The sequence below is a fragment of the Neopsephotus bourkii genome, unplaced genomic scaffold (genome assembly GCF_033783945.1).
Source record: "Neopsephotus bourkii isolate Nb327-2 ecotype Australia unplaced genomic scaffold, CSIRO-AGI_Nbou_v1 NB_1759, whole genome shotgun sequence".
In the NCBI taxonomy this organism is placed as follows: Eukaryota; Metazoa; Chordata; class Aves; order Psittaciformes; family Psittacidae; genus Neopsephotus; species Neopsephotus bourkii.
In genome coordinates this window covers 158756-184750 of record NW_026902233.1, presented here as the reverse complement: position 1 = coordinate 184750, position 25995 = coordinate 158756, and the positions used below count along the sequence as shown (strand labels likewise).

Genomic DNA, 25995 nt, shown 5'->3' with positions numbered 1-25995 from the left:
GCTACAATATTCCTTTGCTCAATTCAGGTCCAGTGTCTTGGCCCTGTCACTGCTCAGCAACTTGCACACCCCTGTGGCAGAAAAAAAAGGCAGACTTCAAGTTGTGTAAACACTGTTCAGCAATAGCAAAAGCATTGGTGTATTATCACCACTGTTTGGTCACAAATTGAATACGTAGCACCATATGGGCTGGTATGAAGAAAACTGACTCCATTCCAGACAGGCCCAGTACAATATCCCATTTTAAAAGGAAAACTCAAAACATTCCAGTGCTAATGAATTAAGTGGTTGGGATTTGCTCTCCTTCACAAAAAGATTAATTGGATGAGGAATAAATTTGTAATTCTTTGGTTCTCTATTTTATTTTAACACATTTTTGCTTCAGTGATTATTTTGCTGCAATGAGGTGGTAAATTGGTGTTTATGACACTTGTCATATGATGTAATACCTTCATCTGTCTAAATCATGATACTAAAACTGGTGAGGCTTCATAACTGGTAGGGTAAACTTCTGTTATGTGCTTAAAAATCTGGAAAAAAAGGTGGTTCACACAATTACACCATTAAGTGCCTTCTATTACTTTCTTATACCAGCCTTGTCTTGTGGGATGGTAATGGACTGGCAAAGCAATACCAGTTTTATTCTTACAGAAAATTCTGTTTCTGCTATTTTAACTAAAAGAGTACCTCGTAATGAATAAGAAAGAGAAAGTTAACTTCCTAAAAGGACAGATAAATTTTGAAATACCACCCCGGTTTCTATTTCTGGCAGAGCTAAAACTGGGAAGAAGCTGAGTGGAAGCTTTTGTATTTTAATCTCTTGCAACCTGTGGAGTTTAATATGACAGAGTTCTTACCATATCAGGCTTGTCTGTCACCTGCTAGAAAGATTTGGACAGTCCAACCATCATTGACAATATCATGTCCAAGGAAAACTCTGTAAAACGCTGTGTGATTTTGTGGCTGCTATTATTGGTCATCAAACTGCATGTCTCTGTCTGACAGTAGCAATTTCTCAGGGAAAAAATGTGGGGCTTTCAATTCCCTGTTTCTTCACTTTCTTTTCCTGTGGAAACACCATCTGGCCTCTTTCCACATATTGTGAAGAGTAAAACAACTTTTGCCTTGGAGAGAATTTAGCTAAATGTTAGAGCCTAAGGATAGGACCACTATTATGACACTGTTTTGAACATTTGAGACGTGCTGTAGAGAGATTCTCTTCAGCATCATTCAAATGCCACAAAACAACAGATTATTTTTTTAAGTTCGATTATAAATAAAAGACTTATAATATAAAATTGTGGATCTTGTGTATGTTTTGTCTTGGCTTACCAATGCATGGTCTGCTTTGAGAACCTATTGACATAAGATGCTGTTCTCTGCTGATTTCCAGCTGCTGAATTGCATTTAAGTTTCTTAATGTTGTTTTTGCTTGTGAATCACTGGTTAGAGGGGAATATTGTAGGAATATCACTGATTAGAGATGATTACTGCAGATGATACCAAGCTGAGTGGTGCAGTTGATATGCTTGAGTGAAGGGGAACATTGACAAGCTTGAGGAATGGGCCCATGTGAAAATCCTGAAAGTCAATAAGGCCAGCTGCAAAGTTCTGCACCTCAGTTGGGGCTATTTTCAATAACAATAGAGGCTGGGGAATGAATGTGTTGAGAGCAGCCTCACAAGGAGGGACTTGGGTATAGTGGTGGTTGAGAAGTTGGATATGAGCTGTCAATGTCCTCTAACAGTGCAAGAAAACCAGCTGTATCTTGGGCTCCAAAAAAGCAAGTGTGGCCAGTGGGCTGACGGAAGTGATTCTTCTGTTATACTACACACTTACGAGACTCCACGTGGAGTACTTCATCCTGCTTGTGAAGTACTAGAATACTGGAGTACTTCAGAAACCCAATGAAGTACTACACGTACAAGAAAGATATACAGTACAAGAAAGTATAAGAAACTTATAGACCCATTATAGTGGGTCTGGAGGAGGACAATGAGAATGGTCAGAGGGCTGGAAAACCTATTCTGTGAAGAAAGTCTGAAAGAGTTGTGGTTGTTGAGCCTGTAGAAGAGAAGGCTCCAGGGAGACCTTATTGTTGTCTTTCAGTACATAAGCAAACTTATGTGAAAGGTGGAGAAAGACTTTTTGTACCAGGACCTGGAGTGACAGGACAAAGGACAACGGTTTTAAACTGAAATAAGATAGATTGGACTAATGGAAGAAATGTTTTGTGACGAGGGTAGTGATGTTTCCCAGGGAAGATGTGAATACCTCATAATGGGAAGTGTTCAGTTAGGTTTCACAAGTCTTTGGATTAGATGATCTTTTGAAGGTCCCTTCCCACTGAGAATTTTTTTGTGAGTCTGTGATTCTATGATCACCCATGTAATACAACAACAGAACTGTCCATAGAATATAGAGTGTTCTCATTTTGTTATGCATGTATTTACGGATCCCTTTGCTAATATTCAAATTCCTTACTTTTTTCCCCTTTGGCTATACTACAGTGTAATATGTACTTTTTCAGTATAATGCATCTTAGAATCGTAGAATCATAGAATAGTTAGGGTTGGAAAGGACCTTAAGATCATCAAGTTCAAACCCCCTGCCATGGGCAGTGTCACCTCGCTCTAAACCATATCACCCAAGGCCTCGTTCAACCTGGTCTTGAACGCTGCCAGGGATGAAGCATTCACAACCTCCCTGGACAGCCTATTCCAGTGCCTCACCACCCTAACAGGAAAGAATTTCCTCCTTATATCCAATCTAAACTTCCCCTGTTTAAGTTTTAACCCATTACCCCTTGTCCTACCACTACAGTCCCTAATGAAGAGTCCATCCCCAGCATCCCTATAGCCCCCCTTCAGATACTGGAAGGCTGCTATGAGGTCTCCACACAGCCTTCTCTTCTCCAGGCTGAACAGCCCCAACTTTCTCTGCCGATCTTCATATGGAAGGTGCTCCAGTCCCCTGATTATTCTCGTGGCCCTCCTCTGGACTTGTTCCAACAGATCCATGTCCTTTTTATGTTGAGGACACCAGAACTGCACACACTACTCCAGGTGAGGTCTCACGAGAGCAGAATAAAAGGGCAGGATCATCTCCTTTGACCTGTTGGTCACACTCCTTTTGATGCAGCTCAGGACACGGTTAGCTTTCTGGGCTGCAAACACACACTGCTGGCTCATGTTCATTTTCTCATCGACCAGCACCCCCAAGTCCTTCTCTGCAGGGCTCCTCTGAATCTCTTCTCCACCCAGCCTGTAGCTGTGTCTGGGGTTGCCCCACCCAGGTGTAGGACCTTGCACTTGGCATGGTTAAACTTCATGAGGTTGGCATTGGCCAGCTCTCAAGCGTGTCAAGGTCCCTCTGGATGGCATTCCTTCCCTCCAGCGTATCAACCTAACCACACAGCTTGGTGTCATCGGCAAACCTGCTGAGGGCACACTCAATCCCACAGTCCATGTCAGCGACAAAGATGTTAAACAAGACTGGTCCCAACACTGATCCCTGAGGGACACCACTCGTAACTGGTCTCCAGCCGGACATTGAGCCATTGATCACAACTCTTTGTGAATTTTAATGATTTTTCTAAAGTTGTTTTTGTCATCCTGTAAGTTGAAGAAACAGAAAGTACAATGTGAATAAATGTAACCTAGAATATTACAAGGGCCTTAAGATCAATCCAACAAGAATGATAACTTTCAATAAAGAATATAATGAAACAAATGCACGTCCGTTATATTTTATAATCAGAAGCATGAAGTGCTGCATACCAGAGAGAGAATTCTTAATATTGTAAGTTTAAGAGGTTCTGTAAAAAATACTAAGATACTTTCAGTTAGCGCACAAGTTTTCTAAAGTAGCCAAACCAAAAGCCAACTTCTCTAGTTTCAGCTGGTGTCAATAGGTATCTTAACCCTGGTAGAATCAAGATCTTTGCAAGCATTTATTGGGTCTTTTTAAACTTGCCAAAACCATTGCAGATTAAGGAAAATGCATTTGAGTGTTACATAGCACTATTGCTGCCTCCAGTATTAGTAACCATTGCAGAAAATATTTATTAATCTCTTACTCGTCACCAAATTAAGGATGGTTGTTTTGTTTGTTTTTGTGTTTGTTTTCTTTTTTTTTTTTTTTACTGTACTAAGTATGTCTTTTAGTTTTACTTTCTCCCTTTTAAAATACTTTTTAAAAAAATTATTTATTTATTTAAACATGCTGATTTTATTATCTTTCCCTCACAGGCTGCTTAAAAAATCTCAGAGTGCTCAATGTGAGTTTCAATAATTTGAAGTCAGTTCCTCCAGAACTGGGTGACTGTGAGAATCTAGAAAAACTGGATTTGTCTGGAAATATGGAAATAACAGAGCTCCCATTTGAAGTAAGATAATAAACTATGCTTCTTGAATTTTTTATTCAGCTTATAAGGTATTTTATCACAGTCTTAAAATCTTTTCTTATCAGATTAAATCACATTCCTTGGAGTTTTTATCAATCATATTTGCTTAGTAGTCTCACTGAAAATGCCTTAGCAGCAGTTGAATGGGACCAAGCTTCTTTATTTTTGTTTTCAAGTGACTAAATTTTGCTTGTATTTATTCTGATATATGAAGGAGGACATGACCCCAAAGGGGATTTGGCCTACAGTGATAAGGAGAATGCTGCAAATAGCTGTCTTCTGTGAAAGTGAAGTGCATCTTGACAGTCAAATTCACATATTAACCTTCATTTGTTCCCACTGTTTGTTTTCCTTTAAAAAGAGTATGGAGAGTTCTATAAAGAACACTGCATGTTACTATGGACAAAAGTGTCTGTCTGGAAACGATCCTACATATGAGACATGATATGAATATATAATAAAGACTGAGAAAAGGACTCCCAGGCATGCACTGACATTGTATTTTGTGTTGGATGCATAGCTGCTCTTTGCCACAGCAGCTTTGAGAGTTATTGTTCATGGAGAAATGAAACCATTTGCTGGTACTTAACTACAGTTTCAGATGTCGTCCATATTTGTCAGGGTCTTAATATCATGATTCCTGGAGGATGAGCAGGAGGATCTTTAGAAAGAAGTGTCAGGCTTTTCTTTAGCTATTCCTACTTTTTCTCTGAACATCTGTTACTGGTGATTACAGGCAATGTTGAAGCAGACTAAACTTGTGTGAGATATGGTCTGGCCATATTTACGTTCTGTTCCAAGGACATGCAAACAGTAATTAACTTTCCCCTCTGACTTCTCACTTAAGGTATTTTATCTGAAAATAATTGTTAGAAATGATGTGCAGGAAACAGAAACAAAGGGTGAACATTAACTGAGTTGCGTTGCAAAGCAGCTCCCTCGCTGCGATCTATTGAGAATCAGCCCTTGACACAAGCTGTCTGGCTGGGTTTAAACCACGACAACTTCACATCATAAGTGAACACTGCACAGAATGCCAGCAACAGCATGAATAGTGCAGGTCTTTCTCCTTTCTCTCCCTCAGACAACAAAGGTAAGGAACAAACCAGATGAAACTTAACTGGTAAAAGGAACTGTAATGGAATCAGAAAAACATATATCTTGAACAGGCAAAGGAATTAAATATAAGCATCTAAGAAAACTGAATATATTCAATCCTGTGGACTAGAATGGTGAATTTAAACCCAGTCATTGGTATGTTAAGATCAATGAATAATTTTGTAGCTGTTTCTAAATGCCTTGTAATGCACAAGCTTACCCGTGTCTATGCATGTCGTGATTAAAGCCTAGCTGGTAACTCAGAGCCATGCAGCTGCTCACTCACACCCTGTCTTCCCCAGGCAGGAAAAGGAGAAGAACAGAAAGAATGTAAAACTCGTGGGTTAAGAACAGTTTAGTAACTAGCATACAATAAATTACTACTACTAAGGGGAATAACAAGGGGAGAGAATATAAAACTAAAAGGGGAAAGGAAAAAAATACAGCAGACTAGCAGTGATACACAGTGCAATCGCTCACCACTTGCTGACTGATACCCAGATTGACCTGAGCAGTGAGCTGGGCTGTCTGGGTGACTCCCCCCGGTTTATATACTGGGCATGACATGCTGTGGTATGGAATACCCCTTTGGCTAGTTTGGGTCAGGTGTCCTGTCTCTGCTTCCTACTGGCTTCTTGTACCCCTCCTCACTGGCAGAGCATGAGGGACTGAAAAATCCTTGATCAGGATAAGAGCTACTGAGCAACAACTAAAACGCTGGTGTGTTACCATCCTTGTTCTCAGACTAAAGTCAAAACACAGCACTGCACCAGACACTAAGAAGAAAATTAACTCTATCCCATCTGAAACCAGAACAGTGCATTGTGGGCAGCCTTTGCATGTAAACTTATCTCTGCATGAAAATCTTTCCAGGGATGAGTCCTAAGAGACCAGTCTTTTCCTTGCAAAGCTCAAAAACATTGCTAATTTTTGACAGTCTCTTCTTCAATGAGGTTGAAAGCCTCTAAAACTGAGTGTAGGCTGCTGCACAATGGCTTCCCTACAAGCTATGGAAAAAAACCATGGAGCTGTACAAATGATGTTACAGAACAGCAAAACCAGGAATCATGTCAGCATGGTTTAAAAGGTCAAGAAGAAAACTACTGACATTGTCTACTGTGTTTCTTTGTTTCTGTGGAGTGTAGAATTGATTTATACTTGAAGTGGCCTGGAAGGTGGGCTACACAAACTCTTCTGATTTAGTTTATGAAATTAGTTGACCAGAGTCAATATTTCAAAGGCAGCTTTGGAAGCTGAACATATGATTAAACTAACACCTTTGTCAAATGATTAAAATGCTGTAAACTGTTTGGCCTTGGATGCACTCAATATGGTTGATGTTATTCATAGAAATTGGATTGTTAATGTTACTGAAATAAGAGGTGCCTGAGGTTTGAACCTCAGATGGACAAAGATGATAGTCACTGAGAGGTAACTAATGAATTAAAATATTGAATTAGTCTGGAAAGTCTAAAAAAGGAAAACAGAAAGACATATGAAGTGTTACAGTCAGCTAATCTTGGCTAATAGCAAAAATGCCCACCCAGCTGCTCACTTCTTCCCCCTCTTCAGCATGACATCAGGAGAAAATAAGATAGAAAAGCTCATGGGTCAAGTTTGTTTACCATTTAATGTTGTAGCCAAGACAGATTGTACTTGGTGAAGGTTAATTTAATATTTGCCAATATGTAAATAGGTAGTGAGAAACAAGACATTAAAACATCTTTTTCCCACCTTCTCAACGTCACTCATTCCGATTTCGCTGCCTTTTTTCCCTTTCTATAAAGATATTTTTAGAGTGACATCACGTGCTTAGCTGTGGAGATCAGGTGTGACTGGTGGGGGGTCCATTGAAGTCAGCTTGAACTGTCTGTGTTCAGTTTGGGGCAGCCCCTGGTGTCTTCCCAGCCAGACTACCATTTCAGCCCCCATACTGCCAACATCTCGCTATGGGCATCCAATACAAGTATTTATGACCCCAAGTTAGAATTAGACCAAATATTACCTAATGCAATTGTGGCTAACAGCTGTTAATCCAGTGGAATATTCATATGGGTTGGTCATCATTGTCTTCTGTGGTATGAGTATTGGGAACTGGAGACTGTAAATGAACAAGGATGTGCAGGCTGTGATCTGGTAGGTGAAGGGTTTCTCTTTACAACATTAAGAAAAGTTGGCATCCTACACACAAAATAAGATAGAGGCTCCTGTTTATCGTCTTTTAGTAAGTTTAATTTTTATTTGACTTTCAAATCCTTAAAAGTTTCTTCTGGGAAAGCTACAGAAATACACGAGAATAGCAACAGTATTTTCTAATGTTAAACTTACCCAAAAGAAATAAAGGCAAACTTCAGCCCAGCTGAGCTGATCAAAATCTAATTTTACCTTGGTTTTGTACATCGAATAATGTCGAAAGTGATACTGATAGCATATATGAAAATGGATTCAGAGAGATTGATAACATGCCTTTAATTCAGTCAAGAATTTTTGTCAGGCCCATAAAAGTTTATGAGATCATCAGAACTCAAGAGACTGAATTACATCTTCAGTAATCAGTCTCCCTGTTCCCTTTCTATCCATTTTCTTTATGACAAGAGCAAAAAATAGAGCAGTCTTGAAGCTTTTAGTCCATTTGATCATTAAGTTGTTTGCTTTACAAGGAAAAGAGTTCAGTTTTGGTTTTTGGGGGTCATTTTTTTGTCTTTTTTTTGTGTGTGTGTGTTTTTTTGTTTGTTTTGTTGTTTGCTTAGTAGACACAAAATATTACATGATGAGCTATTTTAGGGGGAGAAATCTGAATAAGATCATGAGTGTAGTTGCTACCCAGAAGTGGTAGTGGGTGAGCATAAGTTAATACAGAAAACCATACAGTGTCACCAAACCCCATTTTGAATTAAAGTCCTTAATTTGTGAAGTCAGCTACCATATACATATGTGTATAAATTTTTAATGGCATATCAGTTGTTTCTGTGCCTGAATTTGTCAAGCCATATAAGAAATTCACAGACTGTTATGATGTCTGTTGTCTGTTAATTTGTTTTGTAAACAGGGAAACTTCAGGAAAGACAAGATGTTAAGCTTGTTCTGCTACTGTTTTTCAGGTAAACTACAGTTGTTAAGGAGGTTTCCAGCATGTATACTGACTATACTTCTTGCCTTTTTAATCTACCAATTTAATCCTTCAATGCAGGCTTTTTAAGTTGAGGTATGCTATGAGCGAGATGCTCTAGCATAACTGAAGTCTTGTGTGTCTTTGTTCTCTGTTAATAGATTCAATATCTGGTACTGATACATTCACCTTTTTCAGTGTCTGGAGTAAAAAAACACACCCCAAACCATAGCATTCTACTTGGCCTAATGCAGCCTATGAATTGGCTGTATCAGCCTACTAGGAACATGTATGTCCAGTACACAGACTTTTGCAGTATTTCTGTTTGGGTGTGCTGTGAAGCCATGCTTTGAGTAACATGCCTCATGCAATAGCCTCGGGAGTCAAGCACACTGCTCACTTGTCTGCTTCTTGTAAAAAGCTCTTTCCCTGTTTTCAGAGGTCACTTCTAACACTTTGTATATTATCTCACTGAATCTTAAAATGAGATAATCTGATGCTTCATGAAAAAAATGGAGAGTGTGTATTATCATCTTTTACTTGCACAAGGCTTAGGATTTCATACCATTCCATACTATGCCTAAGGAAGAGCAAGCTGGTTCAGTGTTTTTTTCCCAATTTATTTTTCTCTATTCTTCTGTTTCATGTTTAACATTTTATATTTTAAAACCTTCTGTTTAACTTTAGTATTAGATTAGTGTTAGTTGCAAAGTCCTTTGGAAGTAAGGGTTTATGGATCTGCAGTTCAATTAAAATCTATTTTGGCCATATTTATAAATTAGGAATGTCTTCGGACATAACTGAAATCAAATGTAAATGTTAGAAAAGGCAGCCTTGAATATTTCCAGGGATGGGGCATCTACCACCTCTTTGGGAAACCTGTTCCAGTGCTTCACCATACAGGTCATAAAAATTTTCTTCCTTATACCTAGTTTTAATCTATGCTCTTTTAGTTTAGAAACATCATCCCTTGACCTGTCACTACTGGCCCTACTAAAAACTCTATCCTCATTTTTTTTATAAGCTCCTTTTGAGTATTGAAAGGTCACAATAAGGTCTCTCTGGAGCCTTCTTTTCTCCAGGCTAAACAACCCCAAGTATCTCAGCCTCTCTTCATAGATGAGGTGTTCCATCCCTCTGGTCATTTTTGTGTCCCTCTTCTGGACCTACTCCAACAGGTCCATTTGTTTCCTGAGCTGAATACAGTACTGCAGGTGGGATCTCACCAGAGCGGAGCAGAGGGGCAGAATCAACTGCCTTGACCTGCTAGTCACAGAAATTTTGGTGCAGCCCAGCACAGCGCTGTTTTCTTGGCTACAAGTGCACTCTGCTGGCTCATGTCCTCAAGTCCTTCTTCTCAAGGCTCTTCTCAATCTTTCATCCCCAGTCTGCACTGTTCTCAGACTAAAGCCAAAACACAGCACTGCACCAGCTACTGGGAAGAAAATTATCCCAGCTGAAACCAGGACAATGCATTCTGTGCAGCCTTTGCATGTAAACCTAAATGTTCCTGAGCCATATCCTTCAGTATTGTGAACTCCACTAGTGCATGATCAGCGCAGCCCCGGCTACTTCCAATTAGCTCATCTGTGTGACCAACAGGTCCAGTAATGCACCCCCTCTGGTAAGGCTGTCTAGAGTTACAGGAGTTATAGCTGCTGCTGTTGTTATGTTTTGCTCACCTGAAAACTATAGTTATAATTAGCTGTCTCTTGCATCTTTCAACAATGCTAACATGTGAGACCCTAAAAAAATAGGTGACGTGATTAGAGATTCATTAAACACTAACATTAGTCACCTAAGGTTTTCAAATACAGCAGTATCCAGAACAGACACTGATTACTTTTATACTTTAATACAGTTTCAAAAGATATCTTAAATGAGGTTTAACAGCTGGAAAGTGTTTTGGTCTCTTTTGGTCTGGTTCTGTTTCTCTGAGAAGTCCTATTCAGCAAAGCAAGTCATTTAGCAGGAAGAGCAGAGGCACAAGCTTTATGCAAGTGTGGGAAGACTTCAGATATGTTCTCACTGGGCAGAGAACAAATACATAGCACTATCACATTTGCATATTTTAATATAAAAAAAAAGTCTCTGGTACACACATACAATGGATTGATGATAGTCAAAAGGGAGTTGGAGGTAAAGGGAGAAAAAAGCACGTTATTTGTTATTCCATAAAGTGCAGCCAATGAGTGGTATTATTTATTCTCTAAGAATAAAGCTGGAAAGTCTAACTGAAGTTAAGGCATTTAATTTATTACTGAATATATTCCTGTCAGTTGTTAACTAATTGTGTGTAGTTAAACGATTTATAAACTCCTCATAGCTGTAAATAATGCTTGGTGAATCTGACTTTTATTTTCATTCATCATCACTGATCAATGGGAAAGGCATAAAGACAAGAGCCAGCCCTAACAGTTGAAAGTAGATATCCTGTTTTTGGTTTTTTTTTTTTTTTTTGTCTCATGTAGGACTCAGTCAGGTAAGATCTCCACCCTACTAGTTCTGGGCAAAAGACGGTAGAATTTTACCGAACATGAAGTGGAAGTGATGCTGAAGAAGCAAGGGAATTCAATGGAGGATATGGCCCAAGGTTTTTTTTGTTTTTTTTCTTGAAGGGATGCCAGCTCACAAGCCTTTGTCTCTGTCATGCTTGTGAACTGTAGGGCAAAGCACGATGAGTTTCAGGTAAAGAAATTAATGGCTAGATAACTCAGAACAAATATGAAAAAAAACCCCACCCAGTTGTCTCTTCACCTGCTGTTTAGACAATCCATCTAATTCACTATTGTAGCTTGTTGTAGATCTAGTTATTGCTGATTTTAGAAGGATGGATAATTTTACAAACAATAAAAACACAAATTACAGTTGTTACGGTAAGGTTAAAATAACTTTATGCATTATGGTGTAAACACAGTTTTGCAGGATTAAGATTTCCCAGACCTCTCTAATGTTCTACTTCACAAAATCATGCCGATATTAGTATCTCTTCCTATCTATTTTTAACTGACATATGTTTTGTTTGCTTTGCCATCACCTGTGTTACCCTAGCAACATGAGCCAGTTGCTTTCTGGTCTAATCTGAAGTGATACTGTTAATCATCTGCTAAATTCCTTGACCCAAAATTTGAGACTCCATGAATCAATTTACATGGCCAGTGCTGATGCTGGGTGCGTGTGTGGCCAATGCTTGCCTATATCTAGAGTCTGTGTGAAGAATGTGTATGACTATGTGACAGAACTTCCTATGACTGTCTTATATGATAGATGATTATATGGCTATATGACTGGTGACAATATGCACCACTAGGCTGCTTCTGAGGGTTATGACTCCTTGCTTCAGTCCTGTCAGGCAGTGTACACTGGCTGCCAAGCTATCTTGAGGCTCTTACTTTGTCTCATCTTGAAATACAGAGCTGGTCAGTTAACAGTCATCTGACCTGTGTGATTATGATATCAGAGGGGCTGCAATGAATTAGAAGATGCACATGTCAGGATCATATGTAGGCATTGCCATGTCATGATTTGCTGTTCTTTTCTGCTTTTGTTGTCGGTGTTTGGTTTGTTTACTCTTTGAATGTGCTCCTGTCAGGGCAAGGAGATGGTTAACAAGAGGTCAGGCTACCCAAACCTGCTTTTAATATAGTTGAAATGCTTTTCATTTGCAGAAGCTGGCTCCAAGTTTTCAGGTTACAAATACAGAATGATCTTTGAAATGCTGGCTAGAGGCAATAAAAAGCTTGACTAGACTCAAGGACCTAATGTGATTATTCAGAACTGTAGAATGCTGGAGTAAATATTTTTAGAAAAGTGAAGAAATGAGTAAAAAATATAGAGAATCTTAAATCCCCATTAATTTCATTACCACAATCAAAGAAAGCCTTGATAGGTGTCTGAGAATTTTCTTAATACATAACTGGAGGGGTCCTTAGTATCTAAAGATCAGGAAACCTGTGTTATACTTTCAGCGAAGAATTTTTTACCTCATTAAGTGATTTGTCACTGTGTTCCTGTTCCTTTCTCCCATTTGCTCGATGTGGGTGTTAATGCTCAGCAGAGATCTTTCAATGCATTTTTACAGCATAACATCACAGCACTTCATTTGCAGCTCTATGTTCTGTGGTAATAGTGAAGTTAGTATCACAATATACTGCTAAGTTGCAAATCTTCTCTCGAAAGAATTCAGCTTTCAGAAGATTTCACCTTTGAAATCTCAATAAGCAAGCTGAATATGGTGTTTAGTATTATTCTGTATAATATCAGTGAGGTGTTTGTGCCATATTCCAATGTTGAAAAAATCTTGGACTTTGGCATAGATATAAAGGTTTTCATTACTTGTGTAAATGTCAGCTTCCTTTGAATTCTACAGTGTTCTTACACTGAAAACCATGTTGCTGTTGCGAACCTGATAGAGATTAATTTTACTGGGAAGTGCAATGCTTTTTGATTATGTTGATCTTGTATTGAGAAGGAAGAACGCAGTATGAATTTATCATTTCTTGTTCAACAGTCTGAATCTTTACAGTCATTCCTAATTTTGATTTAGGTCTTTCAGAATCGCTGCAAAACAAAACAAAAAAATAAAATATAACAAACTGTTTCCATTATGTAATAACTGTCACTCATTTCTGCATCTCATCTGTTGTATTCTTCCTTGAAAAAACTGACAAGGACTATGGTACTTTGCATGTAGGTGTACAATTGTTTTATTCAGTGGCAAGTTAATTTCAGGGTTAATTATTATATATCATATTACATATTCAGCTATTTATTTGCTTTTTTGACCGCTATTGCATACTGAACACAGGAGTTTCACTGAGTTACATGATGTTATTTTTTTCATCTTTCCATCTTTCCTAGGTTTCAGTCAGTTTAAGAAATGTGTGTAGTTTACTGTTCTTGTATTAGCTTGTATTAGATTTTATTTGCAATTGTAAAAATCTTGACAGCTTTAGATGCATGCTGTCAATAATAAATGTCATTCCTTCTAAGTATTTGTTCAGTAGGCACAGTTCCCTTTGTTATATTTATCTTTTTATGTACTCAGAGCATTACATAGGTACTTGTAAATTGCAATGTTTACAGAAAATATTACCTGGCATTGGACGTGCCAAGTGCAAGGTCTTACACCTGGGTCAGAGCAATTCCAGGCACAGCTACAGGCTGGGCAGAGAAGAGATTCAGAGCAGCCCTGTGGAGAAGGACTTGAAGGTGTTGGTTGATGAGAATCTTAATATGAGACAGCTTCAGTGTGCGGTCACAGACCAGAAAGCCAACCGTTTCCTGGGCTGCATCAAAAGGAGCGTGACCAGCAGGTAGAAGGTGATCCTGCCCCTCTACTCTGCTCTCGTGAGACCTTACCTGGAGTATTGTGTGCAGTTCTGGTGTCCTCAACATAAAAAAGACATGGAACTGTTGGAACAAGTCCAGAGGAGGGCCACGAGAATGATCAGGGGACTGGAGCACCTCCCATATGAAGATAGGCTGAGAAAGTTGGGGCTGTTCATCCTGGAGAAGAGAAGGCTGCATGGAGACCTCATAGCAGCCTTCCAGTATCTGAAGGGGGCATATAGGGATACTGGGGATGGACTCTTCTTTAGGGACTGTAGCGACAGGACAAGGAGTAATAAGTTCAAACTAAACAGGTGAAGTTCAGGTGAGATATAAGTAGGAAGTTCTTTACTGTGAGGGTTGTGAGGCACTGGGATAGGTTGCCCAAGGAAGCTTGGGAATGCTCTATCCCTGGTGGTGTTCAAGGCCAGGCTGGACAGAGCCTTGGGTGACATGGTTTAGTGTGAGGTGTCCCTGCCCATGGCAGGGGAGTTGGAACTTTATGACCTTAAGGTCCTTTCCAGCCCTAACTATTCTATGATTCCATGATTCTATGTTATACACAAGTGCTCATGAGATTTTTGTTGTTTAGTATTAAAAAAATTACTAGGGGAATTTATGTCTCCAGCAGAAATGTGTAGTTAACCAAAGCTAAGTTGCTTGGACACAATCTGAAGGGGACTGGGCAGTAATACACTTGTTTAGATGAAAAAGTGTAAAATGTATCTGAGCTTATACTGCTTCAGTACTGTGCAACTTGATTCTAAACAATTTATTGTCTGAGTAACTACTCTGGGACAGGCCAGATGGCTGATTTTGTTAGACATCTTTTCTTTGTTGTGTAAGAGGCACAGAATAATATTTAGTAATCCAAGAAGTGTTATGGACCAAGCCTTCAGTTGTATTTGTGCCTACCTCTTCCTGAGTTTCTCTGAGTTGATGAAAGAGCTCCTGACATAATTTAGAACAATGAGCTTGCCTGAAATACAGGAGCATCTTGGCTACACTGGGGACCTATCCAGATATTTTCTATGTGGACAATTTTTTGTTTTTAAAGACAATTTAAACAATGATTCGTTAGTGTATAAATTAAAAAAAAAGAAAACAAAAAAAGAAAGAAATGAGACTTAGAGAATTCTGGTAAAAAGCAGATGTTCTCATCCATGGGGCAGTAATAAACATCATGTGTCTGGGTGGTATTACTGGAAGGCTGCCACATGTCCAGTGCCTGTGTCAGATCCCTATGAAGGAAATTCTTCTTGCCTTGAAAGCCCAGCATCATTACATATGTTTAAATCATAATAAAGATGGCATCATTTGAATAGTACTGCTTCAATTGCTGTTGCATTTCAAAGCAGAAATGAAAAAAAAAGATTTTGGCTTTGTCTCTGTTCTGTTGTGAAAGTGAATAGTTTTGGTCATCTTGCTATGAAGGCAAATATAAGGGTCCTTTGACATATTTAAAGGATACTTCCTATCCAAACATTCTGTAGAGGTCAGTTAATGCCTTTATGCTACTGACATTTCTGCTCTTTCTTTTCTAATGGCTTTAATTACAACATATGGAGAATATGCATGCCAAGTGAGCTACTGAATCCATTTGAGTTGATGAGAAACCTTTAATTGACTTCTGGTAGGGACTAGTTTTCCTTTCTAATGTGTGTCCTTAATTTAGATGTTTTGTAGACTTGAAGAAGATATGACTTTATGATGGCAAAGTGCAGTAATATATGCAGACTGTGTGTAGCTCCAGCAGTAATACTATAAAAATTTAATGTTCCTAATCAGCACAATCATTTATTTATTTATTTATTTATTTTGTTAGACAGCAAGCTTGTTTTGGCCTCAGTCCAGAAAATCATTAATTTGGTACTTAATTTCATGCATATGACTCATCTAGTGGCTTGGAACAACTCTTAAACACATGATCCACATTCTTAGGGATTTTAACTGTATGAAAATAGCCCTGCTCTTACTGCTATCTGGTTCTTCAATGACCTATGAATAATGAATACTTGATATTTTTGTGAATACTGCATATGCAGCCAGCATTCTCATTCTTTGCAGACATCATGAAAGGTTTGTGTATCAAAAAACTGCTTTAATAAAAAGCAAAGTCTCTTTATTAACTTTTTATTCTTACATCACCATAGCTATAATTGCCCTATTAGACTTTAAACAGTAGGTGTTTAAATGATGATAATGCTCCAGTAATGAAGGGGATAATGTTAAACTTTAGCATCAGAAAACCAGTGTGTATTTGTGGATTAGCTCTGTAAAAGATTTAGGATTTTAGCATTGTAAAATCAGAATAATTCCGTTTGGGTGAACACTGGCTTTTACATATGTTTCGTGGATTTAGCTTATTTAGTACCAAAAGAAGTGTTATTTGAAGTTATGCTTTTTTACGCTTCAGAGGGTTTTGTGAATAAGTGCACTGTTACTAAGGGTTGAAGTTGACTGTTAAATACCTTGGCCTCCTCCAGTTTAAGAGCCCAGTTTGGAAGTCTGATAGTGGACTAGAATACAAGTATACAAGTAGGTCTTCACGAAACATATCTTCTGCCTCTAAAAATGCTCTTATACTATTCCTTTAATTGAGGCTTTACTCCAAGAGTGTAAATGAGATTATAGAATAGGTTATACTTACAACTTGGTGAAAGAAAAGCTAAGGATTTGATTTGAATGCATGAGATCTACGTGGGCAAGTGAGCAGTTAGCACTTAGTGTGCTCCTTCGCTATATATACTGTAATGCTTTCAGCAGGCTAATGACATGCTGAGTGCCACTCTTTGATTTGGGAAACAACAAATCGAAAACGTGATCCTACTGTGAAGTGATATAAATTTTCTTTGAATTCATTCTGTCTGGAATTTGTGGGCACAAGCACGTTTGTAATGCATTGATAGACATTTCCTGGTTAAGCCTTTGTATGTCTTGTCATACATTAACTTTGATGGGATGCTGTTTCTGTCACAGAATGTAATTAAAAAATACCGTATTTTTGTTTCAAAGCTTGATGCGACTGTACACCTTTTCATTTGTCGGTGTTAAGTAGTAGGTAACACATGATAAACTTGTATGCAACCTTATCAGTAAAACCCTTTCATGTTAAAAAGCAGAACAGAAATAAAAACAGACCCATAAATGACATAACTTGTTCAGCTCAGGACAGGGCCTCCTTTTCTTTCAACTGAAGGCTTAGCTGTTAGAGGGAAAGGGAAGCAGTGGAGTTCCGCAAGGTTATCTGGATTATTTCTGTGAACAAAATTATTAAGATAAGCAAAATGGGGCAATTTGTCAACTAAAAATGACAAGAGTGATTAAACATAAGAATGACAAGTCCAGGTAGCTACACTATTAAATATAGCTGTTTTTTAAAATGGTGCTTCCATAAAAGCTATATATTGATTGATTCAAAGTCACATAATAGAACAAAATAGCAAAAATCAACATCAAAAATAAATTATAATGTAAAAATGATAAGGGAGCCATGTTTGTTTGAAAACTAAACGTTATAAAAGGTGCAAAAATGCACCAGTCCTTCAAGAAGATATAAAATACAGAGGATTTTCTTTATAAAACATAACACATGGCTGCCATATTTTCAAGTCATTTTATATCACAGGTGTTTGTTGTTGGTGTATCAGAGACAGATTAAATAAAAACTCCATTAGGTTTCAACATACTATGGACAGGTTTTGTTAAATATTATCCTAAAATTAAAAATACTAAGTGCTTGCAGCTTATACAACATAATCATGGCTCCATATATTCTACTGCATGATGAACCAAACTTTATAACAAAGGAGTCCATGTCCTTATATTTAGTTACATTTTACAGGAGTACAAACTCCTGAAAAATTATGGTTTCCATCTAGTCCAGCATTAAACAAATCTGCTATCAATACTAGATGAAAAATGTCAGAAAAATATCTGTTCAGAAAAATATTATTGCTATATTGATGTTACTTTTAAATTTTAATGCAATAAAGTACTTTCAGGAAAATATGTAAAACAAGCTTCTGCTGTTGAAGAAATATCATTTTACCACCTAGTGTTACTATGTTGAGCATGACAGGGACGGCATGTGAAAGCAATGTGTTTAAGAATCTGTGTGAACAGTGATGTGAGTTGATTTTAAAGTAATTTGATGCTTTATGTTTAGGAATTGTGGCTTTCCTTCTCCGGGAATGGTTTCAGAACACTTTGGGTGGAATTTAAATCTGTGGGACATTGTTTTATATCTGCGACTGCTAAATTTCTTCTGGGGAGAGCAAATTGTTCTCAGTGCAGAGAAACCTGAAATATCTGCTTGGGATTTGGAATTGTGACAAAATCTGAAAACACAAAGTGAATGCAGTATAAAGGTAGTGCTAATTATTTTCTCCATTGCTACAGTCTGGAAGTGTCACTCTTTTTGGAAGGAAAAAAGATTCAGTCTCTGCAAAATTTACAGTGTGAGTACTCATTGCTGGTAGTCAGTCCTCAAAACAACAGAATAATTCTGAAGCAAGAAGTGTCAGGAAAAGATATAGAATCATAGAATAGTTAGGGTTGGAAAGGACCTTAAGATCATCAAGTTCCAACCCCTCTGCCATGGGCAGGGACACCTCGCTCTAAACTATATCACCCAAGGCCTTGTCCAACCTGGCCTTGAGCACTGCCAGGGATGGAGCATTCACAACCTCCTTGGGCAACCTATTCCAGTGCCTCACCACCCTAACAGGAAAGAATTTCCTCCTTATATCCAATCTAAACTTCCCCTGTTTAAGTTTGAACCCGTTACCCCTTGTCCTATCGCTACAGTCCCTAAAGAAGAGTCCATCCCCAGCATCCCTATAGGCCCCCTTCAGATACTTGCCTGCTCTGAATCAGGAGGGAAGCATTTCCATGGTGCCTCACCAAGACTGTTCTAATACAGTGGTGGGCCTATTTGGAAATTATATCTTTGACTTAAGAAACTCTGAATATCTACTCTGTTTTTGAAAGTTAAACTTAATTGTTTAGTCGTGATATTATAACTTCAGTACATGTCCTTGAAAAGAATTTTAAGGTTACAGAGCAATATGAGGTTGTATCTAGAAAAAAACAAAACAAAACAGAAAACAAAAAGCTCAACCAAACAAAAAACCTCACACTCTACAAGCAAACAAACAAACAACAAGAAGAAAAACCACTGCCAAAAAATCCCAAACCAAACTGGCTCTGACATAGCACCAAGCTGTGAGCATGAGCATCTTAAATGGCAGAGGTCAAATTAAGATAAAAGTCTGTCAATACTACAGTAAGAATTTTGGCCATAAAATAGAACAAAACATAGGTAGATTCTTATTAAATAATAAGAATAAAAAAATCCCTCTCAAGGATACAGAATGCATTATATTGTTTTCTACTTCTTTAATTCTCACTCTGTTTCTTGAATTTTGCTCACTTTGGAAGTAGAAAATACATTTGGTTTGGGGGTTTTGGCTGCTAATAATTTTCTACACTCTAAGAAACCTTCAGGCAAAGACCAATGAAATTCTTTTGATGCTTTCTCTTTTGTATCAGGATCTATAGAGCTAGATTGGGATGGTGACATATGATTAGGAGCTCAGCAACATAACTTCCATTCTAAACTTTTTTTCATTAACATTTATACTCCTTTGACTTACATTTTTTCTAGATGCATGGTTTTATGAGCACTGATAGTGTGAATAATCGTTTCACTACACGGAGAGGTTTATTTAACACATTTATTTCTTTAACAGGTATATTTTACATTTGTACTTAACCTTCATTGTGCTAAAGGTTTATTATTTAAAAAGGTAATTTGTTTGAAAAGCATAAAATAAAAAGCTCTAGTGCACCTTATTTAGTTTGCAGTATGGATGATATAAAGATCTTTGAAAAATATTTGACTAAATTTTCTGTTTGCTTAAATCGACAGTTTAATTTTCTAAGAGTCTCCTAGCAATACACCTTCAGTGCATAACAGAGTTATAACAAAGGAAATTATGTGGGTTTTGTGAAAGTTATAAAATCTCAGATTTTGTGAATGGTAACTTTTCATCTAACAATAATCAAAACTGTATTTTGTTACTTCAGAGCTTACTTCATATGTAAGCTAGGAAAGAACCCAGTCATTATTTATATCCAGCCTTGGTGTCATCTGAAACTTCGATACCATGAAAGTGTTAGAAAGGTGATGAACATTTTGGGAGATGATAGTTATTTCTGAAATTTTTTTTTGGTATAAAATGATAACTAAGAGATAAGACTGGCAAAAAGTTGAATAAAAATAATCATGCAATTCTTATTTTTTCAAGCGCTTTGAGAAAACCAGGAACTTTTGATGAATGAAATGTCTTCTGTACTTTGCAAAATGTAACTAAAATAAAGTGCCACTTCTTTCTAGCTAAGTAACCTGAAACAAGTCACAGTTGTGGACGTGTCAGCAAACAAATTCCATTCTATTCCAATTTGTGTACTTCGGATGTCTAATTTGCAGTGGTTGGATATTAGCAACAACAACCTGAAAGACCTCCCTGAAGACATAGACAGGTAGTTTATGTTTTTAATTTATTGGCAGGCTTGCGAACTATAAAGCAAATCTAAAAAGTAACAAGCTTCTAAGGGACACCATTAATGAAAAATTACATGAGAAAGCCTCATTTGGAAATGCATCCTACAGTTTTGCATGTAAGCTTTACCATTATTATTGATGGAATAGGTCAGATAACAGAAACTGCATTTTCTACCTCATTGATGGCAGATTGCACAGTCAGTGCCTCTACTTTGCAGTTAACTAATTAGATTTTCTGCTGCATTCATGACAGCATTGTTCTTTAGGAAGTTCATGGGGCATACTGTCTTAGTTCCAGCAAAGGGGACTCACCATATGGAGTTGGCAGCAGTATCACTCTGGAGGGTAAATAGGGTGGAGGGAAAGATGAACTAAAGCATATTTAAAGGACCTGACAAACTTTGGCAGTAAAGCAGAAAAATATTAGTAAGATTGAAAAACCTACTGTCAATTTTCCCCTCCTACTCTGGAGTATATATTCATGTGCACACATATGTTCTCAACTTAGAGATCCACTGGAGATATTTTTAAAAAAATCATGCTGATCCCCTTAATGGGACTTACTAGTCTGAGAAAGCACTTATTCCTGGGCCTATTTATTCACTCTGGAGTCCTGCTGTAATCTGGTTTACAGATTGTTACATGACCATATGTAAAGAAATGATGGATTAACTAAAGTTTATATTTAAAAAAATATGCGTTATTTGTTGAGTTGGGAATAGAGATCCTTGAGGCAGAAGAAACTTCATACAAAATTTATTCAACCTTAACTTTTGCAAACCCCTTGTTGCTGGTCAAAAAGAACTTTCTGGGACATTGTGTAATCACAGATTTCTCTGACAGCAGGGGCTGAAACCTTTTATGTTAGTAATTCAGATGCTCTAACAACAACAGTATACAACAGATCTGAACAGAGATTTGATTAATTTGAAAGAGCTTCTAATAAGGTTTTTATTTTATGGAAGGTTACTCACTAAACTTAAGGGTCATTTCCCCCCTGCAAACCATATATATTCCACTGTCTCCAAAATGCTCCTTTTCTACATTTCATCTTCTCTGTTTTCGTACAATGGTGTTCAAGGAATGGGCTTTTCCTGTCAAATCAGACACACTTGTTTCATCAGTTTGCTATGCTTTTTGTCTTCTGTCTACTCCAAGGAATAAATGCTCAGTCACAAATTGCTATTGCATTAGGAGAAGAGCTAGGGTAAGTAAAGAAAACCAAGCTAAACGTGTTCCTTTACAAAATGTTGTCATTAAATTGATTTCAATGGGAAAACTTTCAAGAGCCATATGACCAGGAGCTGGTCTTTCTCTTGCTCCCCACAGTACTAATTACTAGTGAAAAACAATTGATGGGAATATACTGCCTGGCACGAATGTATCTAGTTCATAGAAGCCAGCATATGGGCAAAGGTGTGAGTTGATGACTCGTATTTTTCATCAGTTCCAGGATACACATAGTGAACCTTTATATCATATTCTGTCAACATGTGTATGAAAGCACAGTAATTTTTGTAATCTTTTATCTGGGGCATGCTTCTGAGTACTTTTCAGATGTATGCTATTAATATCTATAATATTGAACCATGACTGGAAATTTCCATTAAGGTTAGTTGGTGGCAATTTGTGGAAGTGTGGTATAAGTAATTTTTGAGAAGCAAAAGATGGTGCATGTTCTTCTTTTGTACAAGATTAATTCTGTGTTGCTGTCTTGGATAGATATTCCTGTCTGAAATAAATATTTTATTGTCTTCATCTTTCACATTTTTACAGGTTAGATCAACTTCAGACACTTCTCCTACAGAAAAACAAGTTGACTTATCTTCCACGAGCTCTCGTCAATATGCCAAAGCTCAGTTTGCTAGTTGTCAGTGGTGATGACCTGGTTGAGATACCCACTGCTGTCTGTGAGTCAACCACAGGTTTAAAGTAAGTAAAAGAGAGAAAGTATGTTCTTAAGAACATAAAGTAGGTGCACTCAGCAGAAATATTTTCATGAGCATCAGTTTCTACCACACCTGGTGGTCAAATCAGGACTCAATTGATATCAGAGCCCTTAAGGAGGCACTAGAAAGCTTGGAAAATACAGAGGAACAGCAGTTTTCTGATTTTCATCTGCCACTTCCCCACACTGTGCATCTGTATGCCTAAAATGCTATTCCTGTGTAGACATAGACATGGTTGTAGTAGCTCTAACTCTGGAGTCTCATAGTCATGTGCCAGAGCAGGACCAGGAAACTGGCAGTTTGCTGTTAATAAGCTAGCTCAGTGCTGTCAAAAGTATGCTTCTGGGAGTTAAAAGTCTAAATAGTGTCGCATGAGTTTAGTAGATCATATATTCTTTGTTGTGAAGCAGCACCTTGTTGCTGCATGCAAGATAAGTCTAAAAGGCCTTTTAGTCTGCAGTTACAATGATTTTGCATTCCTACAGCCAAGGTTCAGGCCTCTGATTATGATACCATTTGAGACTCGATATTGGGTCTGACTGGGATGGAGTTAACTTTTTCCACAGTAGTCCTCATAGTGCTGTATTTGTATTTGTAGCTAGAATGGTGTTGATAACACACTGAGGTTTTGCTACTGTTGACCAGGGCTCCTACATCAAGGCTGCCTCTTCAAACCCCCCTCACAAAGGCCAGTGGCTGAGGAGGAGCAAGAGTTTGTGAGGGGACACAGCTGGGACAGCTGACTCAAACTGGCCAAACAGATATTCCATACTGTATGGTGTCATGCTCATCAATAAAATCAAGAGAAAGCTTCGGAAGGCAAACACCTTAATAAGATTATTATAAACTGCTACCCATACTGAGTGCCTGGTTTCCAGGAAAGGGCTGGACATTGCCTGTTGATAAGTAGAGAATGTTTTTTTTTAAATTTTTGTAATGTTTATTTTGCTTTGTTTTTCTTCTGTGTGTGGCTTTTGTTTTTCTACATTAAGCTGTCTTTATCTCAGCCTATGACTTTTTCATCTTATGTTCTCCCATACCCTGCTGCGGACAGGGAGTGGGAGGGCTGCTTGGTGGGAGAATCTGGCAGCCAAGATCAACAGACCACAGACTCACAACAATTCATGAGATTTTGAAAAGCTGTATGATTTGTTGGACCATTTGTTCTTTAGAAAGTAACATTTCTTGGATTTTTTTTTTTTTTACTTCTTGAGTGGGAAAAACATCAGAGATTTTCAAAATGTTACAGACTTAATTTGTACATTATTTTAGATGTGAATGTAACCATCTAGTGTCTCATCTGCAATGTGTCACTTTAGGAAATTTGCAAATATGACACAATGCATATCCAGTCATACATTGTAAAAGAGAATAAACATGACAACTACCAAAAAATAGAGATACATATTGCCAGTCAAGTAATACTGGCAAAATTCAGATTACAGGCAGTTATTAAAGAGTTTGCACTGCTCAGTAACAGCTGTGAAATTACCACATAGTCTGCCATAAGTTTAATAATGAAGAAATATGTTTCGTAATGCAAAGAATGATTTATGTAGATAAGAAAAAAGAAAAGAGCTAAATCTCATAAATTTTATATGGAAAGTGGAGTAGAGAGAATGTGCTATTTGAAATTTTTACTTCTGCGAATAAGTGGATCCTAATGATTCCACAATGCAAAAACTGAGCAAATGTTCTTTACGTTTCTCTTTCTGGCTGTAGAAGCAACTTCTAAAATGTCATTCATGTAGGCCAGTGAAGTTCAGAAGCCTGATGCCTATATTATTCTGTTAATCTCTCTTTAGATTTGTAAGTCTCAAGGACAGCCCAGTTGAAACTATTGTAGGCAAAGACACTGAAGAAATTGTAGAAAGTGAACGTGAACGTGAGCAATTCGAGAAAGAGTTTATGAAATCATACATTGAAGACCTAAAAGAAAGGGGTATGTGTTAACTTGCAGTAAACTTCATACTATCTTGGATATAAATGCAGAAATACAATTGAAGCATTAAATTTTAAGAGAACAAGCAATATATCCTTAAACTGTAATTGTCTGTTATGGCAAATAAGACTAAAAGTGAAAATGTCTAATGTGTTTTGTTTAAATGTTGGGCCCTGACTAAGACACTTGATATTGAACAAATGCATACAAATTTAATGGTGTGTTTGCACATGCATTAATTCAATGACGATGTATGCAACGATTTGCTCACCTCACTGGGGATTAGCATTAGTGACTGAATTTCAGCAAAAAGTACTTCTTCTCCGAAAAAAGAAACACAATGTATATATGAAATACTCTTTGCATTGACAGATTATTTTTTAATAATGTATCTGTATATAATGTACTTATTGTTTGACCACATTGTTTTTATTGCACCCCACCTAAAAAATCTATGTTACTTTATCTTGCTGTTCTGTTTTAGACTTACTGTAATTAAGTAACTGGAAATCTCTTTTTTTTTCATTTAGTAAAACTTGTTAGGAAACAAAGGGAAAATTTCCTGTGAGCCAAAATACCATATAGGGTTTAAATCCCTCTGAGATTTTGTGTGTGCAAATGAATTTTTGTGGAATGAATCTTTTTCATTCTTTGCATTTCATGAATTGGCATGTAGGTGGTCTGTAGAGCAGTCCTACAAGACCTGGCAAAAAAGAAATGTAAAGAATATAAAGAAATATAAAAAAAGAAATATAAAGCAATGTGGCTGCAGAATATTTTTCATGTTCTGATACTGGACTTCTATTCTTTAGTGTTCATAAGCTGCACACTGGTGTATGCAAGCTGCCTACTTCTAAAATGGCAGCCAAGCTTCCTGAAACCTTCATTTGATCCTGACAGGCATAGGCCAGCTTTATACTCATTTGGGGTAAAGCAGCTCAGGGATAGATGTTTCTGCCTTCCTAGACAAAACTTATCTCCAAGCTTTAAGGTTGGATCACAAATCACTCTTGTATTTCCTGCTTCTGAACTCTTGTGCTACAGATTATGCCAATACTTGCCTTGAAAAGCAGACTGGAGAAGGAATAGTTTCTGTATAATATGAGCTAGCAGAATTTCTGTAAGATATCAGGGAGATCACTTGTAGAGAACTTTTGAAATAAAACCAAACCTAGCTGTTTCTAGCTAAGGGCTCCATTTATTTGTGCTGGATTACATAGCTAAAGTCTGAGCTGTGTTTTTTTTTTCTCTTTTCACAGATTCTGCTCCTTCCTACACTACAAAAGTATTATTCAGTCTTCAGCTCTGAAGAATAGAAATCTCTAAATCACAAGTTAACATCAGAATAACTCTATTACTATCCATCCACAGATGGTCAAAAGCACTTCAAAGTCACCATGATTTTTTTTTATTTCTTACTATAGTTGCTCCCAGTAACTGCAGATAAAACAAAGAGCAGTAGAGGCTTCATAAGAAGGCTGTTTCACCTTTTAAATCAACAAATTTATTTTCTAGTCCACAGCAGCAGCCACTAATTTACATATAGACCTGATGAAAATAAATATTCACTGTAATAAAATATACACAGGCATA

The 25995-nt window shown here is 37.5% G+C and overlaps 1 protein-coding gene across 1 annotated transcript in view; it reads left to right on the top strand.

Annotated features, from left to right (window-relative positions):
- LRRC2 (leucine rich repeat containing 2) overlaps positions 1 to 25768 on the top strand; it is a 59715-nt gene extending 33947 nt beyond the window's left edge. Inside the window, exons 4-8 of the mRNA XM_061377537.1 lie at positions 4251 to 4387; positions 20344 to 20489; positions 22288 to 22443; positions 24266 to 24402; positions 25662 to 25768. Of these exons, the coding sequence (XP_061233521.1) occupies positions 4251 to 4387; positions 20344 to 20489; positions 22288 to 22443; positions 24266 to 24402; positions 25662 to 25711 (626 nt within the window). The 3' untranslated portion in view covers positions 25712 to 25768. The remainder of the gene's footprint in view (positions 1 to 4250; positions 4388 to 20343; positions 20490 to 22287; positions 22444 to 24265; positions 24403 to 25661) is intronic.
- The last annotated feature ends 227 nt before the right edge of the window (positions 25769 to 25995 follow it).